This window comes from Tenrec ecaudatus, chromosome 1 (genome assembly GCF_050624435.1).
Source record: "Tenrec ecaudatus isolate mTenEca1 chromosome 1, mTenEca1.hap1, whole genome shotgun sequence".
Taxonomy (NCBI): domain Eukaryota; kingdom Metazoa; phylum Chordata; class Mammalia; order Afrosoricida; family Tenrecidae; genus Tenrec; species Tenrec ecaudatus.
Genome location: NC_134530.1, coordinates 242,471,059 through 242,497,517, shown reverse-complemented (window position 1 = coordinate 242,497,517; position 26,459 = coordinate 242,471,059). Strand labels below are relative to the sequence as shown.

General features: G+C 37.8%; 1 protein-coding gene and 2 pseudogenes across 1 annotated transcript in view; all 3 read right to left on the bottom strand.

Moving 5' to 3' along the window:
- MARK1 (microtubule affinity regulating kinase 1) overlaps window positions 1-26,459 on the bottom strand; it is a 166,362-nt gene that overhangs the window by 51,733 nt on the left and 88,170 nt on the right. The window contains exons 4-7 of the mRNA XM_075530470.1: window positions 17,104-17,152; window positions 15,318-15,383; window positions 11,041-11,111; window positions 6,423-6,479 (exon numbers count right to left, since the gene is read on the bottom strand). Coding sequence (XP_075386585.1) covers window positions 6,423-6,479; window positions 11,041-11,111; window positions 15,318-15,383; window positions 17,104-17,152 — 243 coding nt within the window. The remainder of the gene's footprint in view (window positions 1-6,422; window positions 6,480-11,040; window positions 11,112-15,317; window positions 15,384-17,103; window positions 17,153-26,459) is intronic.
- LOC142437395 (protein CEBPZOS-like) lies at window positions 23,130-23,361 on the bottom strand (annotated as a pseudogene).
- On the bottom strand, window positions 24,432-25,283 carry LOC142437394 (PACRG-like protein pseudogene; annotated as a pseudogene).

Below are 26,459 nucleotides of genomic sequence, written 5' to 3'. Positions count from 1 at the left end.
TTCACCCAACTTAATGTGTTTATCCTCTCTGACCTTTTTTGTGTATGAAAGCCTTTATTTTTTATACATACAATACTTTTCCCCTTTGTGACTAATTTCGTTCAACATAATGCTCTCCATGTTCAACAACACGAGTGTTTCAGATTCATTGTTATTCTTTAATTTTGGATGGAGTAGTATTCCATTGCGCATGTGAACCATCATTTGTTTATACATTAAGCCAATTAGTAGTGTATTTATGCTATATCTTAGGGTCCCAAAGTTTGCCCCTCTTCTTCTTTGATAGACTCTGTAGCTTTAGTCTCGTTAGCTTTTTCATTAAGGTGTATGCTCCACCACGAGTTCATTCTTATATGTGGTGTGAGATACGGGGCCTGTTTTATTGTTCTACAAATGGATATTCAGTTGTGCAAGCATACGCTATTAAAGACACCATTTCTTCCTCATTTAATGAGTTTCAGATCTTTGTCAGAGATCAATTGCTCATAGGTGGATGGACTAACTTCTGGGTTCTCAATTCCATCCCATTGGTTAATATGTCTGTTGTTGTATCAGAAAACTCTCATTTATGTGAATATATATATCTCTTCACCATATAATATTTAAAAGCTCCATTGCTCCCATGAGTTATTTAAAACTCACTGCTTTCCCATGTTAAGGAACATCTTAGATTTAAACTTAATATGACTTCAGCAGAGTATAAATTGTTATAATACGAATCTCAGATTTCAACTAAAGATTTTGGTAAATTGAGCTGTATTGAACAGGTCACCTATCATTGTTTAATTCAAAGTTCAATGGTACCTCTAAAAGAACTGGCATTCATATATTGTGATTACTGAATTAATTATACTTTTGACTTCACTTGAAGAATGCTACCACAACAAAGTACTATTTACTTAGTAAAACAAATAATGCAGCTTCTACATGATCTGTTTTCTGTTGTAAACTTCCTTTTTTGTTCTAAAATTAGGCTTTCTTCTTTTTTTCTTTTAGAGACATGTTAGCGAAGAAGGCGGTGATTCCCCATTTCATCCCCAATGTTTTGAGAGACTGGTGCTTCTAAACCTAAAAAACTCACTCAAACATATATTTAAATGTTTCAAAATGCAAGTAATCGACTGAAGAATTTATCTTTACACATATTTTTTACTCAAATTCTGTTATACATGCTAGATGGATTCCAAAGTCTATTTTCGGCATTCCTCGGGGACTTCATTGCTTTGCTCACCTTGCTGCTCAGTTGCTCTACCTTCGTGTTTTGACTTGGAATTTATTGGTTCTTATTACTTTCTTACAGAGTCCTTGGACTTTTGTATAGACAGACACACCTCAGAGATATTATGGATGTTTCCAGACTCCCACAATAAAACAAGTGTCATATTAAAGCAAGTAACATGAATTTCTTATTTCTTAGTGTATATGAAAGTTATACTTAGGTCCACAATTGTTTTACCTGTGTTACAAACAGAAAAGCCATCCAAGACCCGCTACCCACCTCTGCCCTGCCTAACCCAATTCCAACTTTATTTCACCTTATGTTAATTATTGCTCAATAAAACTATTTCAAAAAGTAAAAATATTAAATGCTTAAAATAAAATACAGACGCCATGCTTCAGGGCTTTGTTTTTGACATGCATTCTTAAAGTTGGAACCAAAAAATATGAGAAACACAAGAAAAGAAACATAAATTAGGCTTCCAAAAATTGTATATGATAGAGCATTATCAGGAAGGGAAGAGACAACCTACAGAATGTGAGAAAAGCATCTAATAGGGATTTAATATAAAAATATAAAGAGCTCCTGTAACACAACAAATAAGTAAAAAAGTCGATAGAAAACATAGGCAAAGGACTTGAATAGATAATATCTACAGAAGATCTACAAATGGCCTATATGCACGTGAAAGGATGCTCATATCACTAAACATCAGGGAAATGCAAATCAAAACTACAATGAATTACCCCTTCACACTCACTGATATGAATATTTTAGCAAACAAGTATTGACAGGGATGTAGGGAAATTGGAACATTTACACATTACTGGTGCGAAGGCACAATATTACTTCACCAGTGGAAAACACTTTGGCAGTGTCTCAGAAAAGGTAAGTATGAATTTACCATATGACCCAACAATTCTACTGCTGGAGATGTGTACATGTGTTTGTGTGGGTGTGTATCTACAAAAGAATTAAAAGCATGATTCAAACAGATACTTGTACACCAATATACATATGAGGGGGTACCAAAAAAAGGGGTGGAAAATGCTTCATCCAGTGGAGTACATATTTTTCCCGCAAGGTGAGCTCCAAGTAACTCACTCTGAGGTAGTGCACACAGTGGCATCACCTGGGAAGGCTCTCTCTGTTCACAGTTAATTTTTTCATAAAAGCAGTTTCGCTTGGACCTCATTTTTTGTGATGGCCAATTTTAAGAGATCAGCATGTGGCTGTGGAAAATGCTGCAGAAACCATTGTGATGTTGAACACAGCTTACAAGGATGGAGCTATGGGAAAAACTCAAGTATGTGAGTGGGTTTCTCCTTTCAAAAAAGAAATGTTGATTGATGACAAACCTCGTTCTCGACGTCTGGTAACTTCCCAATTTGATAAAAATGTCAACTTGTAGTGAATTTGGAGTTTGTTCCACCATGTCAGACTATTAATCAAGCTTTCTATTTAGAGGTTCTGAAAAGATTACATAACAGTATGCAACAAAAAGAACTGATTTGTGGCAGACAGAGACGGGTTTTGCCACCACGACAATGCACCTGCTTACGCAGCCATCTCAGTGCACCAGTTTTGGGCACAAAACAACATGCCTCTCTTGGCCCATACACCTGACCTTGCTACATGCGATTTCTTTTTGTTTCCAAAAATGAAAAGGGACCTGAAAGCACAGCGATTTGATGACTAGACGAGGTAAAGAAAAAAGTGAGAGAAGTGAAGTCAGCCATTCAAACATTAGTTTGAAAAATGTTTCCAAGAATGAAATCACAGATTTGACATCTGTATTAAGCGTAATGGAGAGTACTTTGAAGGTCATAGGTTAATTTTTAAAAACCTGTTTTTTGGGGGTGTACCCCCTTGTTCACTGTAGCAATATTCACAACAGCTGGATGTATAGAGGAAAATATGGTATATATGCCAATGGGATATTTCGCTTTGAGTAAGATGAAGTTCTGATGGATGAACCTTGAAAACATTATGCTAAGTGCCGTAGTCAACCTGAGGATATTAAGAGTGAAGAGGTGGAGTCTAGTCTGTGAATCAGGTCACAGACTGATGATGCCTCCTTGTGGGTGTGGCCTTCTCATGAGGATTTTGGGAACTTCCTCTCTTCCTTCCTGAAGGCAGGATTCACTCTTAGTTTCTCCTTCCTGTTGATATGCCCCTTGGAACCACACTGATGGCAGCCAAGAACCCTGGAGATGCGTCTACCACCACTGGATCCCCAAGACTTGGCACTCTGTGATCTTCCTACATTATATATCATTGCATGTGCTGCTTAAGTCTGACGAGAGATTTCTGGACTAATATTGGATTTATGCGCTAACATAGGATTTATGTACTTGATCTGGATTGGGCTGGTATTTTTTTAATATACAATTACTCTTTGATATAAAGCTCTCTCTTACACATATGAGTGTCCCTGGATTTGTTTCTCTAGTTAACAGTCTAACACCCTAAGCAAAATTAATCAGACACAAAAGGCCAAATACTATACAAACTAAAAGCAAACTCACTGCCATGGAGTACATTTTGACTCATAGCAACCTTATATAGGATTTCTGAGATTATAAATCTTTACCAAAGCCTCTTCTACTAAAAATTGACTAGTGAATTTAAACCTCCAACTTTGTAGTTAGCAGCCCAATGCCTATCCCACAAGGCCACCTGACCCTACTCACCGTGTATATACTAGTGGATAAGCCGAGTGTTTCAGCACATTTTAATGTAGTTTTGTAGTAAAATTAAGTGCCTTGGTTCATATTTGGGTCGGCTTATATGTGAGTATATAAAGTATATAAAAATCTAGAATAGGCAAATTCATAGAGGGGAAAAAGTTTTAATAGTTATCAGGGACTTGTAGGAGGGGATGTTACTGATGGAATTTGGTCTTCCCAAAAGATATGCTGAAGCACAAACCCCTAGATCTTTGATGTGACCTTGCTTGGGGAAATAGGGTTTTTCTTTGGAGCTGGTATCAGTTAACTGCATGAGGTCACACTATATTATGATGTGTCCTAATCCCTTCTGAGTGGTGCTTATAAAAGGGGAGAACAGAGAGACAGAGTGAATCACTGGGAAAAGAAACCATGTAAAGAGCTATCTAGATGTCAAGGAATACCCCAAACACCCAGGACTATCAGAAGCTGAATGAAACAAGAAAGGTTCATTCTCTGAAGAAGAAAAGCGAGTGCAAGATGTCTTGAATTCGGATTTCTAGAGCAGTAAGGTAATAAATTGCTGTTCTTAAAAGTCACTTCCCTTGTATTTTGCTAGGGTAGTTCTAGGTAACGAAGACAGAGAAAACAGTTAATCACGGGTTCAAGAGTATTACTTTTCTGTTTGGGTGATTAAAAAAGTATCAGAGATAGTGATAATGGTTATACAACATCGATAATATACTATATATCACAGATTACACCCTTAAAATGATTTAAAGTGACATTACATTTTTTTAAATTGCGGTTTAGCTTAAGGTTTACAGTGTAGAAAATCAGTTTTCTATTCAACAATTCATAAACATTTTGTTACAAATAATCTAATTCAATTTCTTATGTCCATTCCTCCTTCCGCCCTAATTCTCTTATCTTTGGGTAAGTGCTACCCTTCTGGTTTTCAATGGTAGATTATTCTAAGGCGTGAGCTTTGATTGTAAGGTAACCAGAAGCTTTTTCATTACCAAAAACCCAAGGTGGTGAGTTCAGTTCCAGATCTGAAAGTTGACTAAGGGACATAGTCTCAGATATATCACCAGTTTCTACCCAACCGATAAGCCTAGTCTCATTTTAGGATTCTGAGTCCTGCTCCACATTTTTCTTCCATTCTCTCCAGGGCACTCTAACGTTACTCTTTTCAGAGCAGCTGGGAGTGGGGACTGAACATCACCCAGGTCTTCTGGTGTCAGACATGGGGAGACTGATGTTTGCATGGGCCAACAGACCACTGGACTAATGGTTTTCATGTGTCCTCCGGTTGTTATTATTCTTATTTCTTCCAGGTAGGAGAGACCACTGGTGGCAACTTAAGATGGCTGCTCACGAACTATTAAAAGCCCAGTCACTACTCATCAATGTAAACTTAGAACATTGCCTTTGTGAACCGTGTTGTGCCAACTGACCTTGGTATCTCCCGAGACTATTGTATGGAATCCCTAGGCCCAGTGAAACATTCCCTCGTGTTGTTTGGTTTTCATAATTTTGTCCTCTGGATACTCTACTACATTCATGTTTTTTTTCCAGCAAAGGTAAAAATCACATATGTAAATATGAAACTTACATGTGTTCATAAGGATGCTTGAGTTTTTCCTCCCTCCATCTGTTCAGACCGCCTGTCTCTCCAAGCATCCATTTATAGATCACCACTCCAAATAGTGATTATGTAAGTCATAGTTTTTGCCTGTTGCTTTTAATCCTTGCACACCTCCCAGAGTCCTCCACTATTCTCCATAATTTTTTCTTAATTTCTATCTTATTGTACACTTCCTTCCCCTTCACCCAAGTTTACACTCATCTATAACCCATGACTTCTCCAACATTCTCCCTCCTTCCCTTGGTAAGCAATCACAAAAGGACAAATTTCTTTTTTTAAAATCATTTTATTGGGGGCTCATACAACTCTTATCACAATCCATACATACATCAATTGTGTAAAGCACATTTGTACATTCATTGCCCTCATCATTCTCAAAACATTTGCCCTCCACGTAAGCCGCTGGCATCAGCTCCTCATTTTCCCCCTCTTCCCTGGGTCCCCCCTCCCTCATGAACCCTTGATAATTTCTAAATTATTATTATTTTGTCAGATCTTACACTGTCTGACATCTCTCTTCACCCACTTTTCTGCTGTCCATCCCCCAGGGAGGAGGTTACATGTAGATCCTTGTAATGGGTTGCTCCTTTCTACCCCACCCTCCCTTCACCCTCTCGGTATCGCCACTCTCACCACTGGTCCTGAAGGGATTATCCAAAGGACAAATATTCTATGAGACTACTATTATTAAAAGTCAAGAAATGATTTTCATACTAGAAAATGGTATTTTTACCATATAAATTTTACCAAAATAGTTATTTTTAAGAAATGAACTAATTATCTTGCACAGTACTTTGCATAATTAAGCAGCCAAAAAGAAGAGTTCTACTATTAAATATCTGAGAATAAGTTAGAATTTGTTGGTACAAAATTATTTGCTTACCTTAAGATCACGATGAACAATGCATTTTTGATGGCAATACTGTACAGCTGATACAATCTGAAATAAACATTTAGATAAAACACTCAAATTGATTTCATGTTACAAGCGTACTGACTTTTTTACCATATGACCTCAAATATAAGCTATTAGTTTATGGTAATAATTTCACTATTCCTCTTATTTCAGAAAAGTATACCGAACAGAGTTAAAGAGATAAAAGTTATGTTCTTAAGTATGGAAAATGGAGAAAAGTGATGTTCTCTTGCTAAAGAGGTTAAGTTATGCTTTTGTCAGGGTTTGTGATAAGTAATTATTGTTGTATTTCTCTGTCGACCTGTATACAATTAGTAGTTTGGTCATATAATTTATTTCTGTGTTAGAATAAAAGCTTTTGTGAATTATAATTTCAACATAATTGGCTTTGATTCTAAAATCAAAACTTTATTCTAGGAATTATTACAAATGTGTTCAAGGCATGCTGCCTTAGTGAAGCCAATTTACTAAGAAGTTATCAACTCTCTTCATCTGTTCATATTAAACAGACCCAACAGAAGGGGATATTTTTAAGCCTTAAGAACCTGGTCAAATGAAGAGGGGGAAAAAATGATTGGGGCAAAGACTGTACAGATGTGCTTTATACAATTGATGCATGTATATGTATGAACTGTGATAAGAGTTGTATGAGCCCCTAATAAATTGTTTAAAAAAAAAAAGAACCTGGTCATCAAAAAAATGATGGAATAATGAAATCTAATCTTAACATCTGCTACTAATTCACTCGGGCAAAGTAATCCTCTGCTGTTACACAGATTTTGTATGTGGCTATAACCTTTAAAGAGTAAATGTGGTTCTTTAGAGGGCAACAAGGACGCACCTAACAAGGCTAGCACCAAAAGAACAAATGAGAAGTAAGTCTGCAATGGCTGTGCACACAACAGTCACGAGTTATGTTATACGTTTAACTTATACTCACACCCAATTAGAGGACTTCTTGAGTATGCATAGTAGTATCTGATACATTTCAATGCTATCAAAGTCAATCCTGACTCACTATAATCCTAAGGACAGAGCAGAACTGCAAGCCCTGTGGGTTTCTAAGGTTGTAATTCATCAGGGGAGCAGAAAGCCTCATCTTGGTTGGGTTCAAATTGCAGATCTTGTGGTTAACCACCCAACATAGTAACCCGCTAGGGCACCAGGCTCATCTGTTGCACAAGCCAATCATTTTAATATACAGGACATTAAATCCTGCTGATTCAATTAAACATCAACACAGTTTGAATGCTCAATGTTGGTCAGGCATTTACTACAGGAGAGAGAAATGCCACCAGGGGTCCCTGCCGTTGAAGGATAGAAATACTTTAAAATGTGGACATTTGGAGTGGGGTGAGGCTAACTAAGACTGCTAATCTAAAACCAGCAGTTCATGTCACATGAGAAATGTAAGTGTGAGATGAAAATGGTGTTAAGTGAGAGTGTGACCTCAAAAGCAGACTGGTAAAAATTTCTGAATTCTAAACCACACAGCTTTTACAGAACTACTGCACATTTTTAACACAGTGATTCTGAATGGCCATGATCAGTCTGAAATGTGAGTCTCTAAATATAGCGGAAGCTAATGAATAATTGTAATATTGGTTTTCTTAAGTTATATCCTTAGAAATTCTAATATCTAATTGTTGTTAAATACATTAAAAACTCATTAGCCAAGAAGTACATAAATTTTAAAAGTGCATATTGATAAATGTTACTGAATAAACAATATAGGCTATATATAATGAGGGGCTGTAAGTTGGTAGAAAATGGAATTAAAAGATAATGGAATAATTATACAGAAACAGTAACTGGAGTAATGGCTTCTTGAGGGAAAGTTGGGTGGAAATGGGGGGGGCTATTAAAATGATTACAATAAAGACAATCGACTGTGATAATTATTGTACAACTCTTCTTAAGATGATTGAACAACTGAATTGTAGGATATGTGGATTATGCACCAATAAAATTATTTAAAAAAAAGATAATGGAATTATTTAACAAACGTTTCAAAGGCCCCTCATCTTTTGATATTTCAAGGGTCTTTATTTTGAATCGTGGATGACAGAAGTTTTCTGATATGGTGTTATCTTTTGCAAGTCACTTGCTTGGAGTAATCCAGTGAAGGTACGTTAGAGGACAATAGTTTTGTTACCTAATATGACCAAAGTTCATGAATTTCCTGTCACATAAAATGTTCTCTAGGAAAGCAATTTTATAGCACTTTTGAAATCAACTTCCTGAGCCAAAGCCCTCAATCTGGGAAGATAGTTACAGAAAATGTGCTGCCTCAGGCATGTTTTCTCTTTGAACTCTGTAACAGACCGAATGTGGTGGTTTACACAGCTGCACTTGCCTAGCAGTGAGCAATTCTCTGTCATGAAAGTGAAGTTTTGGAACATTGTGCTTCTGACTCACTGCAGGAATTCCCATTCACAAACCCAAATTCTACTGCATCATTCAATGGTCAGGCACTCCCATCTCAAAATTCTGTACTTCCCGAAAAGGGAAGTGAGAATTTCCTAGTATGGATCTTGAAAACATGATTTACAAGCAGCCCTGCAGTAAATTAAAGAGCACAAGCTCAGTGTTTGCAGTGAGGTACAGCTGTTGGAGCCGCTTTTTAATGAATGTGTAGCCATCCCAGGATGTCAATAGTAGCCTTAGTGCTGCAAGAGTGAATTAATACAATGATTCCCTTGTAGGGCTTCAAGTTATAGTGAATGCAGACAGAGTATAGTGTACAGGTGGCAATAAGTGGTCATAAACTGTCCTAGTGTCTTTGGCACCACATCTAATAGTAAGGTTAAGGAGAGGATATATATATATATCCTCTCCTTAACCTTACTATATATATGTCTCTTACTATATATAGAACTTACTATATATATATCTCCTCCTTAACCTTACTATTAGATTTATATATCTCTCTACTTGACAACACAGTATATTATTAAAATGAATCTATTCCATATGAAATTTCAAAATAATTCAGATTTTATTGCAAAAAGGCAAAGAACCTTAGTAATAATTTGGACCTATATAAAACTATTTGTGTCCCAAGCTTTTACCTCATTCTCACCTATTAGCAAAGATGGTTAGCTCTTTAAAACAGCAGGTATTTTCAACTTCCTAATTCCATAGTGCCTCAGTATGTTTTTCTACAATAAACTATTTAAAATGGGGAAACAGTAAATAGTAATATACACTATCATTTAAAGAAGAAAAAGCAATGTCAAATGGAATTTTCTTGCTGGTCTGTCAGGCAAACAATGGAGACTAGGTGATACTGAAAGACTAAAGATACGCAATGTGCTGGCTGTCATCCTTAAGGGTAAGCTAGCACTTCCATCCCAGCACAGGAAGGAATCTAGCATCGTGACGCTCAACAGGCTTCAGTTTCTCAAGGTTACTTCCTTCTTCCCGGTGTCTTTAGAGCCAGACACTTTCAGTTGAATGCTTCTAAAGATCTACATTGAATAAAAAAACTATGTATGCTCTCTTTGGTATTTATCTTTTCCCAAACTGTGTTCCTAAAAGTAATAGTTCAGTGAGGTATTAATAATGCAGGCTTTTAAAACACAATTACTCACTTTAAAATAGTTCAAATAATTGGGGCATGCTTTGAGTTTTTTTTTAAAGCCAAATATTAACTAGGTTTTTACATCTTCTTCCTTTCTGAATTTCTGAGATTTTTAAGATAAATAACAGACAGGTAAATTTCTTATATCATTATTCTGTATCTTCTTACACATTTTGATGACAAAGGCCCTTAAATTGTGGAGTAGCGTTCAAACTAAAGGGAAGACATATTGAACTGTTTTAAATGAATGATTTTTAAACTCACTAGGGTAAACTTTTGGGAAGAGTTAAGATTCCTATTGAAAATTCCTTTCGGTAAATTTTATGAACATTATATAATTTACTAATCTGTTGTTTTTATAGTGATGTATGTATAAAGTGTGCCTATTTGAAAAGCTCCATTTCTGAAAATAAAAAATAGAAATGTTCATTTAACTTACTTTTTCTTATTTATCATTTCTGTTAACAAGTCTCATTCAAGTTGAAGTGGAAATATAAGTATCTTACCATATCCTTCTGCCACATTTGCAAGATTCCATGCTTTTTGGCTAAATAAAATTGACCATATTCTTTAGATCTACAAAAATATGAGTCCTAAGATCAACACATCTTAAATTAAAGAGATAAATAAAACATAAGCCTCTGAATAGTGCACACACATGCTGCACACATGAAGCTAAGCAGACTCAGATTTTGGATGAAGCTCCAAAGGGTCAAAACTTCCTGTTCTATCTCAATCGATGACTCCCAAAGAGTGAGTAAGGTGAGACCTCCCTATAAAAAAATTCACTATTTAAGACCATCTAATAACCATCTTCTGAAACTACCTTAAATTTAAATGAAGAAAGATCAGATTTCATTTTCAGGAGCTTTCCATTCTTAAAAAGTGTAAGAAAGAAGGAATATATTCATTTTGAACATACAATATGCTCTCAATTTCAGTTTGTGATACTGTTCATCAATAAACACACCATGAAACAATATTAAAAACTATTTTCCATACCTGCCTAAATTTTGCACGGGCCTCTTTCTCTTTCATTCTTCCATGGGCAACTAAGTAATCAAATACTTCACCTGAATTGGAAAGGTAAAGCAGGTAGTGAAACATACATGGCTTGTCAATTTACAATATAAACAATTTCAAGTTTTTGCCTTGTTAGGAAAACAAACCCAAAAACCTTTGGTCTGCAATGTTCTTCTAGATCTATGTGAATCACAAATTAAAATGAGTAGAAAAAAGAAAGGGAAAAACCATACAGAACTGTGTACCTGTAGCCACTTATATCTTAGCAAAATTCTTTTTAAATGCCATAAAAACATAACAAGGAAACATGCTTTATGCTTTCAAGTATCACGTAAAAATACAGTCAACTCTTCATTATCCATTCTAATAAAGGGAAGCCCCACACAGGCAAGCAAAAATTTATTTTAGCTTTGCATTGGGAACCTACATTTCAAACAAAATAATGAAATCATATTTTAATTCCTCTCTTAAATTTTACCATCATATAGTCTTGTTCAAATTCTATTTCCTGTAACAATGGTTTCTTCTTTACCTTTCTGGCTAGTGATTGTTTATTTCTATTCTCATTTCACATATTTTGATACTTAAATTACATAGAATTAAACTATTCTGTGTGTGCCTATCACTACTACTCCAAATGAACTTTAAACTAGTTGTACACCATTATGATATACATACTTTATTTGTACCCTCATTCCCAGGGCAAAACACAAAGTGGATTGCCAATAAAAAGTTGTTGAAATAATTTGCAAGTAACTAGAAACTGAAGAAATATTCTACTGATTCATTGTTTTCTGCAAAAGCCTACAAGTTTGTGTTTCATTTTCTTTCGTCAATAGTGAAAAGGTGAATTACAGTTAGATACATTAACAGTAAAATATTAACTCTAGTACAAGAGAGTTAAGAAATTCATGTCCTTATAATTGTAGCTTATAATATACTTAGAAATGTGTGATTATTAAAAACTCATAAAGTGGCTTCCAGTACTTATAAAGCTCAGCAGAACAATTAAAATCTCATGGTTAAGAATCAGAACAATTTGTGTCTGAAGTCTGGTTTACCTACACAAGTAGCTATTGGGTGACATTAGAAAAATTCTTTAACTTCATTAAGACCTAATTTCTACTTGTGCCTGCTGCCTCACATGGGTGTTGTGGGGATTAAATGAAACAAAGCATGTGCCAGCATAGTAACTGACATATAGTAAGCACTCAATAGATGACAGATTGTACCTATGCGGGTACTATATATACATTATACAATGTAATATCTTCCTAGAATTAAAACTTTCAAAATAAGTATGTAATGGAAGTATGTCAGATGAAACTCATACATCTACTATGGTTGACAGTATGTCATATCAAACACTTTTGGGTGATTAAAATGGATGATGAGAACAGAGACATAAATGGATGTTCTAGTTCACCTGTCAGAGCAGTTGATCACAGCGTACTTTTGGATATCTGAATTGAAGCTGGGAAACACGTAGCCAAGAGTTTACAATGTGGGGTTACTCTCTAAGTTCTGTGTGGAATGCTCATTTGCCAGATGTTTAAGCAACTCAGCCTTTACCTTAATTTATTATATGTTAGGCACTTGTGATTTGCCTCAACCAGAATGCAATCTTCTTGAGGGCAGGTGCTTTGTCTGAGCACCACTGCATATTTGTGGACCCAGACTGTTATCTGGTACACAGAAAACATTTAACAAGTGGTTTGCATAAACAAAGGCAGGGATAAGGACACCATTCCAGAGTAGCCCTGACATCTACTTTTAATGAGCTCCTTTGGACTAATGATGGCTTAAATTCATCAGGCGATGCCTACTTTCCCAATCCCTATACCTCCTGCCTCATTAATGTGCCAAAAATCAACTCATCTATTCCTAGCAAAGAGGCAGTATGATTCCACTTTTGTGTGCAATTCAGCTTCAATCTTAAAATACCTAGAAATTTCATAGGAAAAATGTTTTATTTTCCATAATTATCTTGCCATTTTGTACAGATTAAAAAGCAACAACAAAAAAAGCTCCTATTGTTACTGCCACTGAACCATGCTGGTTTTGTTATAGGGCTGCTGACTGGCCAGTTCCCAGAGCTAAAGAAACTCTGTGACCAGGAGTCAGACTGACCGGGTGGGCTAGATTCCACACTTAACACTACACATCGTCCCTCCTGGCTCTGTTGCTGAAGGAGAGCAGTGACAACCGTCTCCCTCGCCTCTGTGTTACTCTAGCCATTGCTCCCCTTCATTAGCACCAATAGAGAGTTGACTGTATTTAACATCCCTCATTAAAACTGCATGCATGTTAACATTAACACAGCCTTGAGGTCTTTGATAAAAACAGAAGAGTCCACAAATTGTTGTGTGCCATTTAGTTGATTCCAATTTATAGTGACCCTGTAAGGACTGACAGAAGTGCCCCCACAGGGTTTCCTACACTGTGTTCTTTACAGAGACAGATTACCGGGTCTTTTTTCCCACAGAGCAGGTGGTGGGTACAAACCCCACTCCCCAAAGTTTAGATCAAAGATAAAGGAAAAAAGAGCCTCACTGAACTAATAATAACTCTAGGGTTCCCAAACAGCACACTGTTATAGAACTCTAACTCAAGGATAGGGATAAAATTTAAGAAAATAGAAATAGTTCATATTGTGATGATTGTGATCTATAGTTTTACTCTGAACCTTTATTCTACACAAATTTTCATGGCTGTTATTAATGCAATTTTAAAATTAAGCTGTTTCAAGATGAAACAATTTTGTAAAAGTACAAATCAACTGAAGCACTCAATCTCTTTAGACAACTAAGAAAGCAAAAAAAGTTAATTAATATTTATAATTTTTTAGAAATCTAAGATAGTATAAAAGCATATGGCTCAGATGTTTAGAATAAACCTTTATTCAATTATATATACATATAAATTGAATTACCATAAATATATAACTATTAAACTATTAGCTAAAAGGCTCATTTAGTTTTTCTACTGAAGAAAATTGCTGAATATTGAACAGCCAGTCAATATAGTTTAGATAATTTCAGCTACCCTCCCTCTTTTTTAGTTGTTTAAATTCTGAGCCCTTAATACCACCTTGTAAATATTTCTTTTTACTAAGTAAATTATTTTACTCCATAAATTTTAAGCCTGTTTCTGAGAAAAGATAACCCTATGCCTAAAAGAACAGCTATTTTGAGCTGATATCTCATTTGATGCAAAGGGCAGAAGAGAATTCTGTTATATACAAATGTTTAAAGATCATTCTATAGCAGTCAAAATATACATTATAGTATATGACCAATATCATCTTGCTATTTCCTTGCCATCTCAAACTCCTGCTTTATATAAAACTACATAGATCAAGACTTTTTAAGGTGGAAATATTTTATGGATTGTTCAGAAAATATTTGTTTGTTTAGAATCTGTCATATATGAATAACCAGTGGAATAAACATCTAACCCAGGATGTGCTTTTACTATTTGAGGCCTTCCCTGCTTCTAACCCAAAGTATGGAGTCCTAATAGCATTATGGTATACAGGTTTCCCCGCTACGTGGAAGTACAGTGTTTCCATGCAAGTCACAGAGAAATAGCCTAAAAGAGAAGTAGGATTACCATGAATTTATACGGGGAATTTTTAAGCGTTGCCAGACCCAAAATTCAACCTACAAAATCATACCAAATCACACAGAAAAGGCAAGGCCACACTAACAGACAGTGTTCCACAGACACAGCTGACAGCCGTGGCAGCTCCACACGAGATGATAACAGCACTCTTGCTGCTCTGGACTGCGAGCTGCCTCTTAAGAGTGTGCTGCAAAACAAATGTTGGACACCAACTTTTTTACCTTTGGTTGTAAAAGTAAAATCCTTTTCAGGTTTCCCTCAGTGAGTGAAAGCAGGTACTAGTGTAGATATGCTGCTGTTAAACGGAGTGGCATAAAACAAACTTTCAAAAAGCAGGGGGCACCTGTATTATTAGAATAGTACTTAGATCAGACAAAAAAAACATTCACATATGACAATGTGAATTTAGAGTTTTGAAGCCATTTTAACTAAGAAATATTCAATAATTCAATGTAGACTAAATGAGTCTTCAAAACAAACACAGAATTTTTTAAGATATACTTTAAAGGCATTTTAACAAAACAATAGGCCCATGAACAATAATGAAGGCAAACGTATTATAATAAACATTTAGGTACTGATAATTCCACATGGCTCATGAAAGGTAACTTTTCAATCCCCTTCATCCTTACCCCCACTGGCGTATTCCATGACCAAATAGAGGGTCTTCTCTGTTTCAATAACTTCAAATAATTTTACTGAAAAAAAATCAGAGATATGACTCTATAATTGTTAGCATAGTCTGAAGGTGCTTCAAGTAATTTAAGGTAACACAAAACCACAGAGAAATGTATAAAAAAAATTAATTGTAATTTTACATTTTACAAAGATCCCAAGGGTTATTATTTCCATGGGAAAGCAAAACAAACAAAAAAACACTGCTAAATGATTTGAAACCAACTGCTATTTTAAAGGTAGTTAAATTTCTGGGGTAAAAAAAATTAGCTTTTTTCCAATCAAAATAAGGTAAAGAAAAGGAGACTTTTAATATTAGAATAGTCAAATGTTGTTATCTTTGGCATAGGAAGGAAAATTTCAAAGAATTTTAAAACAATTATGTAATGTTATTAATCACTCTAATATATTAAAGATAAATTTTTAAAAATAATTTTATTGGGGGCTCTCACATGTCTTATCACAATCCATGCATATATCCATTGTGCCAAGACCATTTGTAAAATTGTTGTCATCATTTTCCTTTTTATTTTCCTATTTATTCAGGTTTCACCTGAAGTTTTTTTAAATCATTTTATTGAGGGCTTATACATCACAATTTATATATCCATCCATTGTGTTAAGCACATTTATACCTTTGTTGCCATCATCATTCTCAAAACATTTTCTTTCTACTTGAGCCCTTGGTATCAGCTCACATTTTCCCCTCACTCCCCCCCCTTGGTAATTTATAAATTATTATTATTTTGTCATGTCTTACACTGTCCAACATCTCCTTTCACCCACAATTTTTGTTGTCCCTTCCCCACGGAGGGGGTTATATGTAGATCCTTGTGATTGGTTCCCCCTTTTTACCCCACTTTCCCCGTATCACCACTCTCAGCACAGGTCCTGAGGGATTCATCTGTCTTGGATTCCCTGTGGTTCCATTTCCTATCTGTACCATGTACATCCTCTGGTCCAGCCAGATTTGTAACGTAGAATTGGGATGATAATGGGAGGAGGAAGCATTAAAGAACTAGAAGAAAGTTGTATGTTTCATCATTGCTGTGACCTGTCTCGTTTCCTCTCCGCAACCCTTCTATAAAGGGGGGTCTAGTTGCCTACAGATGGTCTTTGGGTCTCCATTCCGCTTTCCCCCTCTTCACAATGAGATATTTTGTAACGATAAAATTTTTAAATGTGGAAAAAAACAAGGGTTTTTAAAGATTCAAATAATTGTTTTTCACTTACTATAATCAAATTACTTCATATAATGTACTTGATTAATACACTTACAAAAATGAGAAATAATTCATAATTTATAGAAATTAATTTATTAAAATTGCAATCAACTTTAAATTTTAAAAAATATTTTGTTGCCTACAGACTATGCTCAAACATAAATGTATATTATCAAATTATATGAAATTCATTTTTCACAAATACCTAAACAGCTATAAACTCTATAGGGAAATCTGGTAAGGAGTCAAAAAAATAAAACAAACCGTTTTCTATGTATTTAATTTTAAATCATATGCATACTTTCAGTGAAGACTGCAAAACATCAATAAACCGCATTTGTAGACCTAGTTTCTTTGATTATAAAAAAAATGGTTCTTTTTACCCAAAGTAAGACTTTTTCAATTTATCACTCATATTATCGCTTCCCTTCTGTTTATATAAAATACTTTAAAATCATATTTTTCAAATGAATACTCAACAAAGAACAAGCATTAAAAATTACATATATAAATCTCTTACCTATATTAGGATGATTCAGTATCTTCATGATTCGTACTTCTCGGAACAACTGTTAAAGAAAACAGGTAAATATGTTTCTGTTAGAAGAGGGAAATGGGAATAAAAAGGGGAAGGCTAACAGCAAGTTTGTTCAAGTTACTGAATGCAAACATGATGATTTAATATGTAACCTCCACATAATTCACACTGTAAAGCTAAGAGAGAGAGTTAAAAACAGTAGGGCAGTGAGTAAATCAAAATATCCCTCTGAAGAAATTCACCTGCTTAGAAGACACTACGGGATCCTTGCAATGAACTGAGCAACAACCGTTTTCTGTTTCTCAGTTCCAACAAGCTGTGTACCCTACAATGAAACACTGAAGCTGCTGAGACTTGGTTTCCAAGATAATTTTAATGATATACACTTAAATTCATCAAATAATTCGACAGTCCTGTGGTTCTGTCTGTGTGTGGACTGAGTATGCCACCCACAACCAAGCTTATACTGCATTCCCAGGAATAAAAGAAAAAGAATATGGAAATAAAACTGAATGGTCTTTCACATAATCTCTATCTGTCCCCAAACCAACCTTCCTGGGGTGTCCGACTCCAAGCCACCTCTATTAGTTGGTTAGACATTCCTTGAAAGATTGAAAACTATAACCTATATTTAAGTAAAAAATGAAGAGGAAACTATTTGTAGTAGCATTTTTAAGGAAAATTTTAGGATGATTTTTAAAGATAACAAAAATATCTACCACTTAATATAAAACCAGTACAAACAGAAAACAAATCCCCTCCCTGAGAAGAATGCACTACAGAGAACAGCGCTGAAGACAGTGCAGGGAGGGTGGCAGGTGTGCCCACCACACGGGAGCAAAGTGGGACGGACAGAAGGACGGAGACAGAGACAGAGAGCAAAGAAGAGAACGACATCCTGCCCCATTCCTGCTCAGAGCAGCCAATGCACAGAGAGGACCATGAGGCTGGCCCCACCATGAGACAGGACACCCCCTAACCGACCCACAGCACTACTGGGGATAGTGCAGGAACTGTGCCTGGGCTGACCCCCCAGCAGCAGAGCAAAACACAAAGGGAGTACAACAAAGCAGCAAGGGGAGCAAAGCAACTAAGTCCATGAGGATTCTCAAAAAGAGACTTCTGACTCAGGAGCCAGGTCTTGGCACCTCATCAGACTCGATCAGAAAACATTCAAAAGGGTCAGCAAAGAGACCTGGGATTATTTATAGGCTTTTAAAAAATGTCTACCTATATAAGATATGCAGGATTGTTTACACTCCTGAAGAGAAAACAATGGGGCCCACAGTTCTAGGGGGACATGTGGAGGAATGGGGAAGAAGAGGGATGTGGGGGAAATCAAATCCAGGGACAAGGGAACAACAACAAAAAAAGATCTGAAAATGATGGCAGGGAGGGTGTAGAATGCCTGGTTGAATTTGATCAAGTGTAATATAGCAAAGAGGAATTACGGAGCCAAAAGACAGCTGAGCATGATAGTGGAACAAGAGGAAAGTAAAATGAAAGAAAGGAAAGAACTTGGTGGAATAAGTATAGGCATGTATAGATGTACATATATTAATATATAATGATATGGATATAGGTCTCTGTACATATATTTATGTTAAGTATTAAGGAGCATACGGATATCAGGCCTCCTCTCAAGTCTTCCCTCAATGCAAGAACACTTGGTTCTAATAACCTGGCATTCTTTGACACTCACATTCCCAACCTGATGGCTAAGACAAAATGTGTGCATATGCAAATATGGTAAAAAAACTGACAGTGCGTGGTTATTACATGATACAGCATCTGGGGTCCTAAAAGGCTTGAAGTTAAATAAGCGGCCATCTAGCTGAGAAGCAACAAAGTCCACATGGAAGAAATGTACCAGCCTGTGTGATCATGAGGTGTCCACAGAATCAGGTATCAGGAAACACAAGACCCCAAACAAATAATCACACTGATGCAAACAAGTGGAATAGAAGTAGAGACCCAAAGCCCACCTGCAGAAATCAGACCTCCCTCACATAAGGGACACAAGGAAGGACAAGTCAGCCAAGGGTGCAGTATAGCACCCAAGAAGTACACAACATTCCTCTAGTTCTTGAATGTTTCCTCCCCCTCATTATCATAATCTCAGTTCTATCTGACAAATTCAGCTGGACTGGAGCATGTACACTGGTACAGATAAGAGCTCTGACTCACCGAAACCAGGACAGATAAAACCCCTCAGGAACAGTAATGGGAACGATACCATAATGGTAGGGGGATGGTGGGGGGAGAATGGGAAGAAAGGGAGAACCGATCACAATGATTGACAACATATAATCAGCCCCTCCCCAGGGGGATGAAAAACAGAAGAGTGGGTGAAGGGAGACAGTTGAGAGTATAAGATATGAAAATAATAATACATAATTTATCAATCCTTCATGACAGTGGGGGACGTGAGGAAAAAAGAGGAGCTGATCCCAAGAGCTCAAGTGGAAAGAATATGTTTTGAACATAATAGCCAAAGAACAAAAAATCATATCACTGTGTGCTCACCTCCCTGATATGATCGCTGAAGACATATGGGTGCATAAGAAAATGTGGCGAAGAAAGCTGATGGTTGCCGGCTATCAAAAGATATAGCGTCTGGAATTTTAAAGGCTTGAAGGTAAACAAGCGGCCATCTAGCTCAGAAGCAACAAAGCCCACATGGAGGAAGCACACCAGCCTGTGTGATCACGAAATGCCAAACGGATCAAGTATCAGGCATCATTGGAACAAAAAATCTTACCATAGTAAATGAGGGGGGGAGTGGGGAGTGGAGATCCAAAGCCCATTTCGAGGCCACTGGATATCCCCTCATAGAAGGGTCTTGAGGAGGAAACGAGCCAGTCAGGATGCAATGTAGCAACGATGAAACATACAACTTTCCTCTAGTTCCTAAATGCTTCCATCACCACCACCCCCACTATCATGATCCAAATTCTACATTGCAAGTCTGGCTAGACCAGAGGATGTACACTGGTACAGATAGGAACTGGAAACACAGGGAATCCAGGGTGGATGATCCCTTCAGGACCAGTGGTGTGAGTGGGGATACTGGGAGGGTAGAGGGAAGGTGGGTTGGAAAGGGGGAACCGATTACAAGGACCTACATATAACCTCCTCCCTGGGGGATGGACAACAGAAAAGTGGGTGGAGGGAGATGTCGGACAGATCAAGATATGACAAAATAATAATTTATAAATTATCAAAGGTTCATGAGGGAGCAGAGAGCGGGGAGGGAGGGGGAAAATGAGGATCTGATACAGGGGCTTAAGTGGAGAGCAAATGTTTTGAGAATAACGAAGGCAATAAATGTACAGATGTGCTTTACACAACTGATGTATGTATGGATTGTGATAAGAGTTGTATGAGCCCTTAATAAAACAATTTTAAAAAAGAAAATGATGATGGCAACATATGTACAAATGTGCTTGATACAACTGATATATAGATTGCTGTAAAAGCTGTAAGAGCCTCCAATAAAATTATTTATTTAAAAAAAAACAAAGCAAATGGAAACTAGATCACTGGAAACATGAGACATATCAGGGCAACTTTTTAAAACTATGGTTTGACTACCGCCCCCGCCCCCCCCCCATGCCTATTTTGTCTTTCAGTATATTAGGTTGAAAAAAATCGCCTTCAAAAAAATAGGAGACGCAAGAAAAGGTATTAACAAACATATTTTATGGCACGGGTGTTTTTAAAATAAACTATTTTCAGAAGTGTTTGATATTCTAGTTATTTTTCAGCCCTAAAGTAAATGGTAAGTAAACTTGTGGAACTCATAAATCATTTTGGACAAGAACGGCTATACTCCTACTGTACTTTATTTTAATCTATCTTGTAGTTTTCACTGTTTACAAATATTTCCTTCATATGAAAAGTATTCTTTCTTAAAATATTAATTTAATGAGACAATTTTTTAAATGTATTAAGTACTAAGAGTAAAATTCACTACACATTAAAAACTGATTTTCACAATGAGTTCATTAAAACTTTATATTACAATGTATAACCATGTACTAAAATCCAAAACAAAACCCAAGCAAGAATCTAACAATATCAACTATCGCATTGCTGGCAGGAAGGCAAAAGGAATGATCATTTTGGAAGATGGTTTGGCAGTTTCTCATGAAGTTAAAATCTTAACATAAGATGTAGCAATCAATCAACATTATCTTACATTCTATAAGTTTTATGTATTCCTAGACATTTGAAGATGCAGCTACTACTGATAAAAACAAATCATCAAGGGTACAAGAACAAATAAAATTATATCATGTTTAATAGCTTGGGGCTGGTATTTATTACTATGTGAAACAAGCAAGGATCACTAACTTGAATCAAAGAACAATGAGTTCTTATGACAAGGCCCTACTTGATTCTCACCCTCCTTAAGAGATAACTGAAGATAATGGTACTATAGGAAGTGTAGTGAAGTAATCAGATGATGCCTGGCTATCAGAGAGAATAGCATCTGGGGCCTCAAAGACATGTCTTAATACAAGCAGACTTTAAAAATTATTATTATTATTAATATTAAATACTTTTATTGGGGGTTTTATGGCTCTTATCACAATCTATGCATTCATCCATTGTGTCAAGCACATTTCTATATATGTTGCCATTATCATTTTCAAAGCATTTTCTTTCTACTTGAGCCCTTGATACCAGCTCCTCATTTTCCCCTCCCTCCAGCACCCTTCTTCCCTCATAAGCCCTTGATGAATTACAAATTATTTTCATATCTTACATTATCCACTGTCTCCCTTCACCCACTTTTCTGTTGTCCGTTCCCCTGGGAGTGGGTTATATGCCAATCCTTGTGATCCATTCCCCCTTTCTCCTCCCACCTTACCCTTCCCCTCTGGTATTTCTATTTTCATTATTGGTTCTGATGGGTTTATCTGTTCTGGTTTCCTTGTGTTGCAGGCTCTTATCTGTAGCAGTGTACATGTTCTGGTCTAGACAGATTTGCAAGGTAGAATTGAAGTCAGGATAGTGGGGGGAAGAAGCATTAAAAACCTAGAAAAAAGTTGTATGTTTCTTCAGTGCTGTGCTGCACACTGACTGGCTTGTCTCCTTCCTTGTGACCCTCCTGTAAGGGGATGTCCAATTGTCTACAGATGGGCTTTGGGTCTACACTCTGCACCCCTCTCCCCCATTCATATTAGTATGATTTTGTTCTGGGTCTTAGATGCCTGATACCTGATCACATCGATACCTCATGATTATACACGCTGGTGTGCTTCTTCCATGTGGGCTTTGTTGTTTCTTAGCTAGATGGTCGCTTGTTTGTCTTCAAGCCTTTAAGACGTCAGACGCTATATATTTTGATAGCTGTGCACCAGCTTTCTTCACCACATTTGCTTATGCACCCTTTTTGTCTTCAGCAATCTTGTTGGGAAGGTGAGCATTACGGAATGCCGGATTATTAGAACAAAGTGTTCTTGCATTGAGGGAGTACTTGAGTAGAGAGGCCCAAAGCCCATCTGCTACCTTAATACTTAACACATAGATATAAATACATGGATCTATTTTCCTATCATTACATATAATTATTATTTATATATTTATATGTCTGTATTTAGACCTGTATAAATGCCCTTTGCCTCTTAGTTCTTTCCTCTATTTCCTTTACTTTCCTCTTGTCCCAATATCATGTTCAGTCTTCATTCGGCTTTCAGTAATTACTCGGTTACATTGCCCTTGATTAAGACCCACAAGGCATCCTTGTTGTTTCTTGTCCCTGGGTTGGTTGACCACCCCTCTTCCTTTATCCCACCTCCCCTTCTCCCATGTGCCCCCGGAACTATTGGTCCCGTACAAGCAGCCATTTAAGTAAGGTGTCAGCTAAGTCCACATGGAAGCAGTACATAGCTGTAGTTGGAATTTGTATTTTGCTAAAAATATGCCCAGACCCACCCATGAAAGCTTTAGGATTTTAATCTTGGCTGATACTATGATGTTTCTTTTACAGGGAAATCTTGCTAATTTTTACTATTTAGCTATTTTTCTTGATCTTGCTGTCTGATTACATGCATTCCTGGTTGTTCAATGGATTTGTAATAAACTTCCTAGATGAAGGGACTTTATTGTTTGTCTGAAATCTTAGTTTGCGTTTCTTTTATTACACGAAAAATAAGCTCTGAAAACACCTGCAAGTTCAGCTACGAAAACACCTTTAAAGATCTATGCCCGTGGTTTCACAGTGTGGGCCATCCTTAACCAGGAGCTCATGGGAGCATCTGCCGATTGTTTTTCTAATGTTGAACTATCATGAATCTCACTTCACCATGATGTATTATTTAATTGATATATTGTTGAGTTCTACTGGCCAGGATTTCGTTGGGAAATTTTGCACCTAACTTCAGCAGGGATATTATTTGGTCATTTTCTTTCTATTGATGTTTCTACTTAGTTTTCTTTCTTCTTTTTTTTTTTTTTTGGCCTCTGTTTTAGGTCTTTATTCTAACCCTTGGCGTGACTGTGAGATTTTAGATCATACTCTCCTCTCTTGAGCCTTTTGTTCCCAGCTCGGAGATGGCTGTGTCTTTGGAGGTAGCTATGCAGGACTAAGGGCAAGAGCAGTGGGTCAAAGGGCAGCTCTTTCAGCCTGCGGTGTCAGGGGAGGGACAGTACATGGAGACCTGAGGAAGGTGTGGTCACACAGAGGGCCCCGTAGGACAAAGGCTCTGAGGACAGGGTTGGGAGTGGGGTTGGGGGGGACAGCGCATTTCTGCAAATAGGTCTCTTTGGAAATGATCTGCTCCCCTCCCGGGTACAGTTGTGCAACCGCCAGGAGAGGAGACCTGCACAGAGAACCCTCAAGGTCGGAAGGGTTGCTTCCCGGAAGCGGTGTTGCTTCTCTAGGACGCAAGTGGTCTCCTCATTTTCTTCCCTTCTGAGTATCCGTCCATGGGTCCATTGCATGTGGTGTGACTCCTCGGGTCCTGGTGGCTTCTCTCATTGCCCAGCAAAGGAAAGGTCTGGTTCTTAATGGTTTCTCCGCGTCTACTCTTCTCTGGAAGGGCGCATCAGCTCCTCTTATGTCAAAAGCCTGAAAACCGTCTGCCAGTGTTGCGTTCAAAGTCTTAGAAGGTTGGTTGCCATCACGAGCACACCAGCATCACCAGAACGCTAGGCCAGGATAGGGTTTTTTGGAGTAATGGCCCATTATTAAGCATTCTTCCCTAAGAGATGCCGTGTGGCTGTGTCTCCTTGTTTTCACCGAGGGCTGGATGAACTCTGGCTGTGATTTACAAACACACAAATGAACGGAATCGGAGCATTTCTGGGGGCCTCGCAGCCGGCCTTCCAAACTTGCCGCCACACAACAGGGTGGGTGCTTGGCTCCCTCATTCAACAGCAGTTAGAGCAGTATGTTGGGATTTTCGATTTGATGACAATGAGGCTTCCACTGCCGCCGTGCAGCTCCAGCTTCTGTACCGCATTCGTGATGGGCTCTTTGAAGTGCTTGTCCAGGAGTCTCTTGGAAAGGCGTGTAAGCAGGTGCTTCAGGTGGTCGTTGAGAGAAGGACCGACCACAACACTTAAGTGCACCAACGCCTCCAGGCCTCTTCCAAAGACTTCATCATCCGAATGGACGAGAGCAGCCTTCAGCACGGGCACCAGGCAGGGCAGCAAAGGCACGGCTTTGTCCGGGGCCCCGGGGACCAGCAGTAGCTCCCTGAAGCCCTCCTTGGACACAAAGATGTACGGATGCTTAGTCTCTCTCAGGCCGTGCCGAGGCAAGCAGCATCACTTGCTAGTCCTTTCGTGGGGCTCAGCTAATGTAATAATAAGAGGATCGAATGGCAGATTTTCAGGAGGGCATTCCCACTATAATCGGTGCGTTACTGAACCATGCACCAATCTTCAGGGAATCCCTCCTTTAGAGTAAATGGCCGCAAAAGCAGACGGGGCTCGTGGCTGATCCCCAAACGGGTTAATGGTTTTGGAGTTAAGCTTATCACTTGGTCGGGGATGAACTTTTCTTGCAGACACTGGAGAACTGGTTGGCAGTGAGGATCTGCTTCGCTGGGTTTTATCTGCACTGCCAATGGTGTCCTCTGATCGCGGTTCCCTGGCACTGTGTTCCTCAGCTGCGCCCCACTGTGGCCCTCTGCTTTCTGCATAGCGTCCTTGTGATGCGGCGCCGCTTTCCCGCCGCGATGGAAATGCCAGCCGCTGGGCCTCCTGCCTGGGCTCCTGGGCCAACAGCCGCCGCTGGTAATCTGGAGTCTGCTTAGTTTTCTAACAGGGTTGTACTTGTACTATAAAATGATTTTGAGATTTTCCCATCCTTTTCTAAATTCTGGAATAGTCTGAGTAGAACCCGGTATCAGTTCTTTTCTGAAAATTTGGTAGAATTCACCAGTGAAGTTCTCTGGGCCCTGACTTTTGATGTTGTTGAGAGTGTTGTAATGACCTGATCAATGGCTTTGAGTAGTGTTGTGACTCCAGTCCTTTCTATGTCTTTCAATAAGCTTTTTTTTGGTTTGATAGTAGGAAAACCTGTTCTATCAAAAACTAGTCAACTTAACATAGTTTAGAAAATCTCATTCTATTTACACTCAAAGCGTTATAGCTGCTGCTGTCAAATGCACACTGCTTCTGTCCACTGGATCTGCTCACTCTGCTGCCACTGGCACTACCGATGCCACGGGGCTTCTTCCTCACCGGTTTAATCTTCAGGTATAAAGAAGACAATTCAGTTACCATGGAAATTTGACAGCGCCAATAGTATTTTGGCCTGTTCATCCTGGCCGAGTTCTTTCAGGCTATCGTCAGAGTCACAGTAAAGAGAACTCATAGAAGGTAGGTAATGTGGACCTCTTCGCGTGTTCTTCAGCACAGCCTTCTTAGCCTTTTGCTTTTATTTGGTATTGCAAGGATCCTTCTTTGCTTTCACTGTAATCTTTGCAAGTTTTATATCCGTGTATTTGACGGCAGTTTAGTGGTCTATTAATGTGAAGTGTGGACGTAGTCTTAAACTACAGCCTACATTTGAACCTACTAACTACTCCATAGGAGAAAGGTGTGGCAGTCTGCTACCCTATGGATTATATCTTTGGAGATCCAATCGGCGACTCTACTCTGTCCTACTAAGAGTTGGATTATATTCGGTGGCCCACATATAATTTGTCCACATTAATAAGAAGGGTTTGCTATGCATTTTCAGTCTCTTAATTTCTAAAATCATGTTGCTTCTTTTCTAGGCTTTAAATATTCTATTGGAACATGAGATTTCTTATGAAATCATTGCCAGTAGAACTAGATGTAGTTAGGCCAACTCTTCCTCATGAAATAGTAATGTA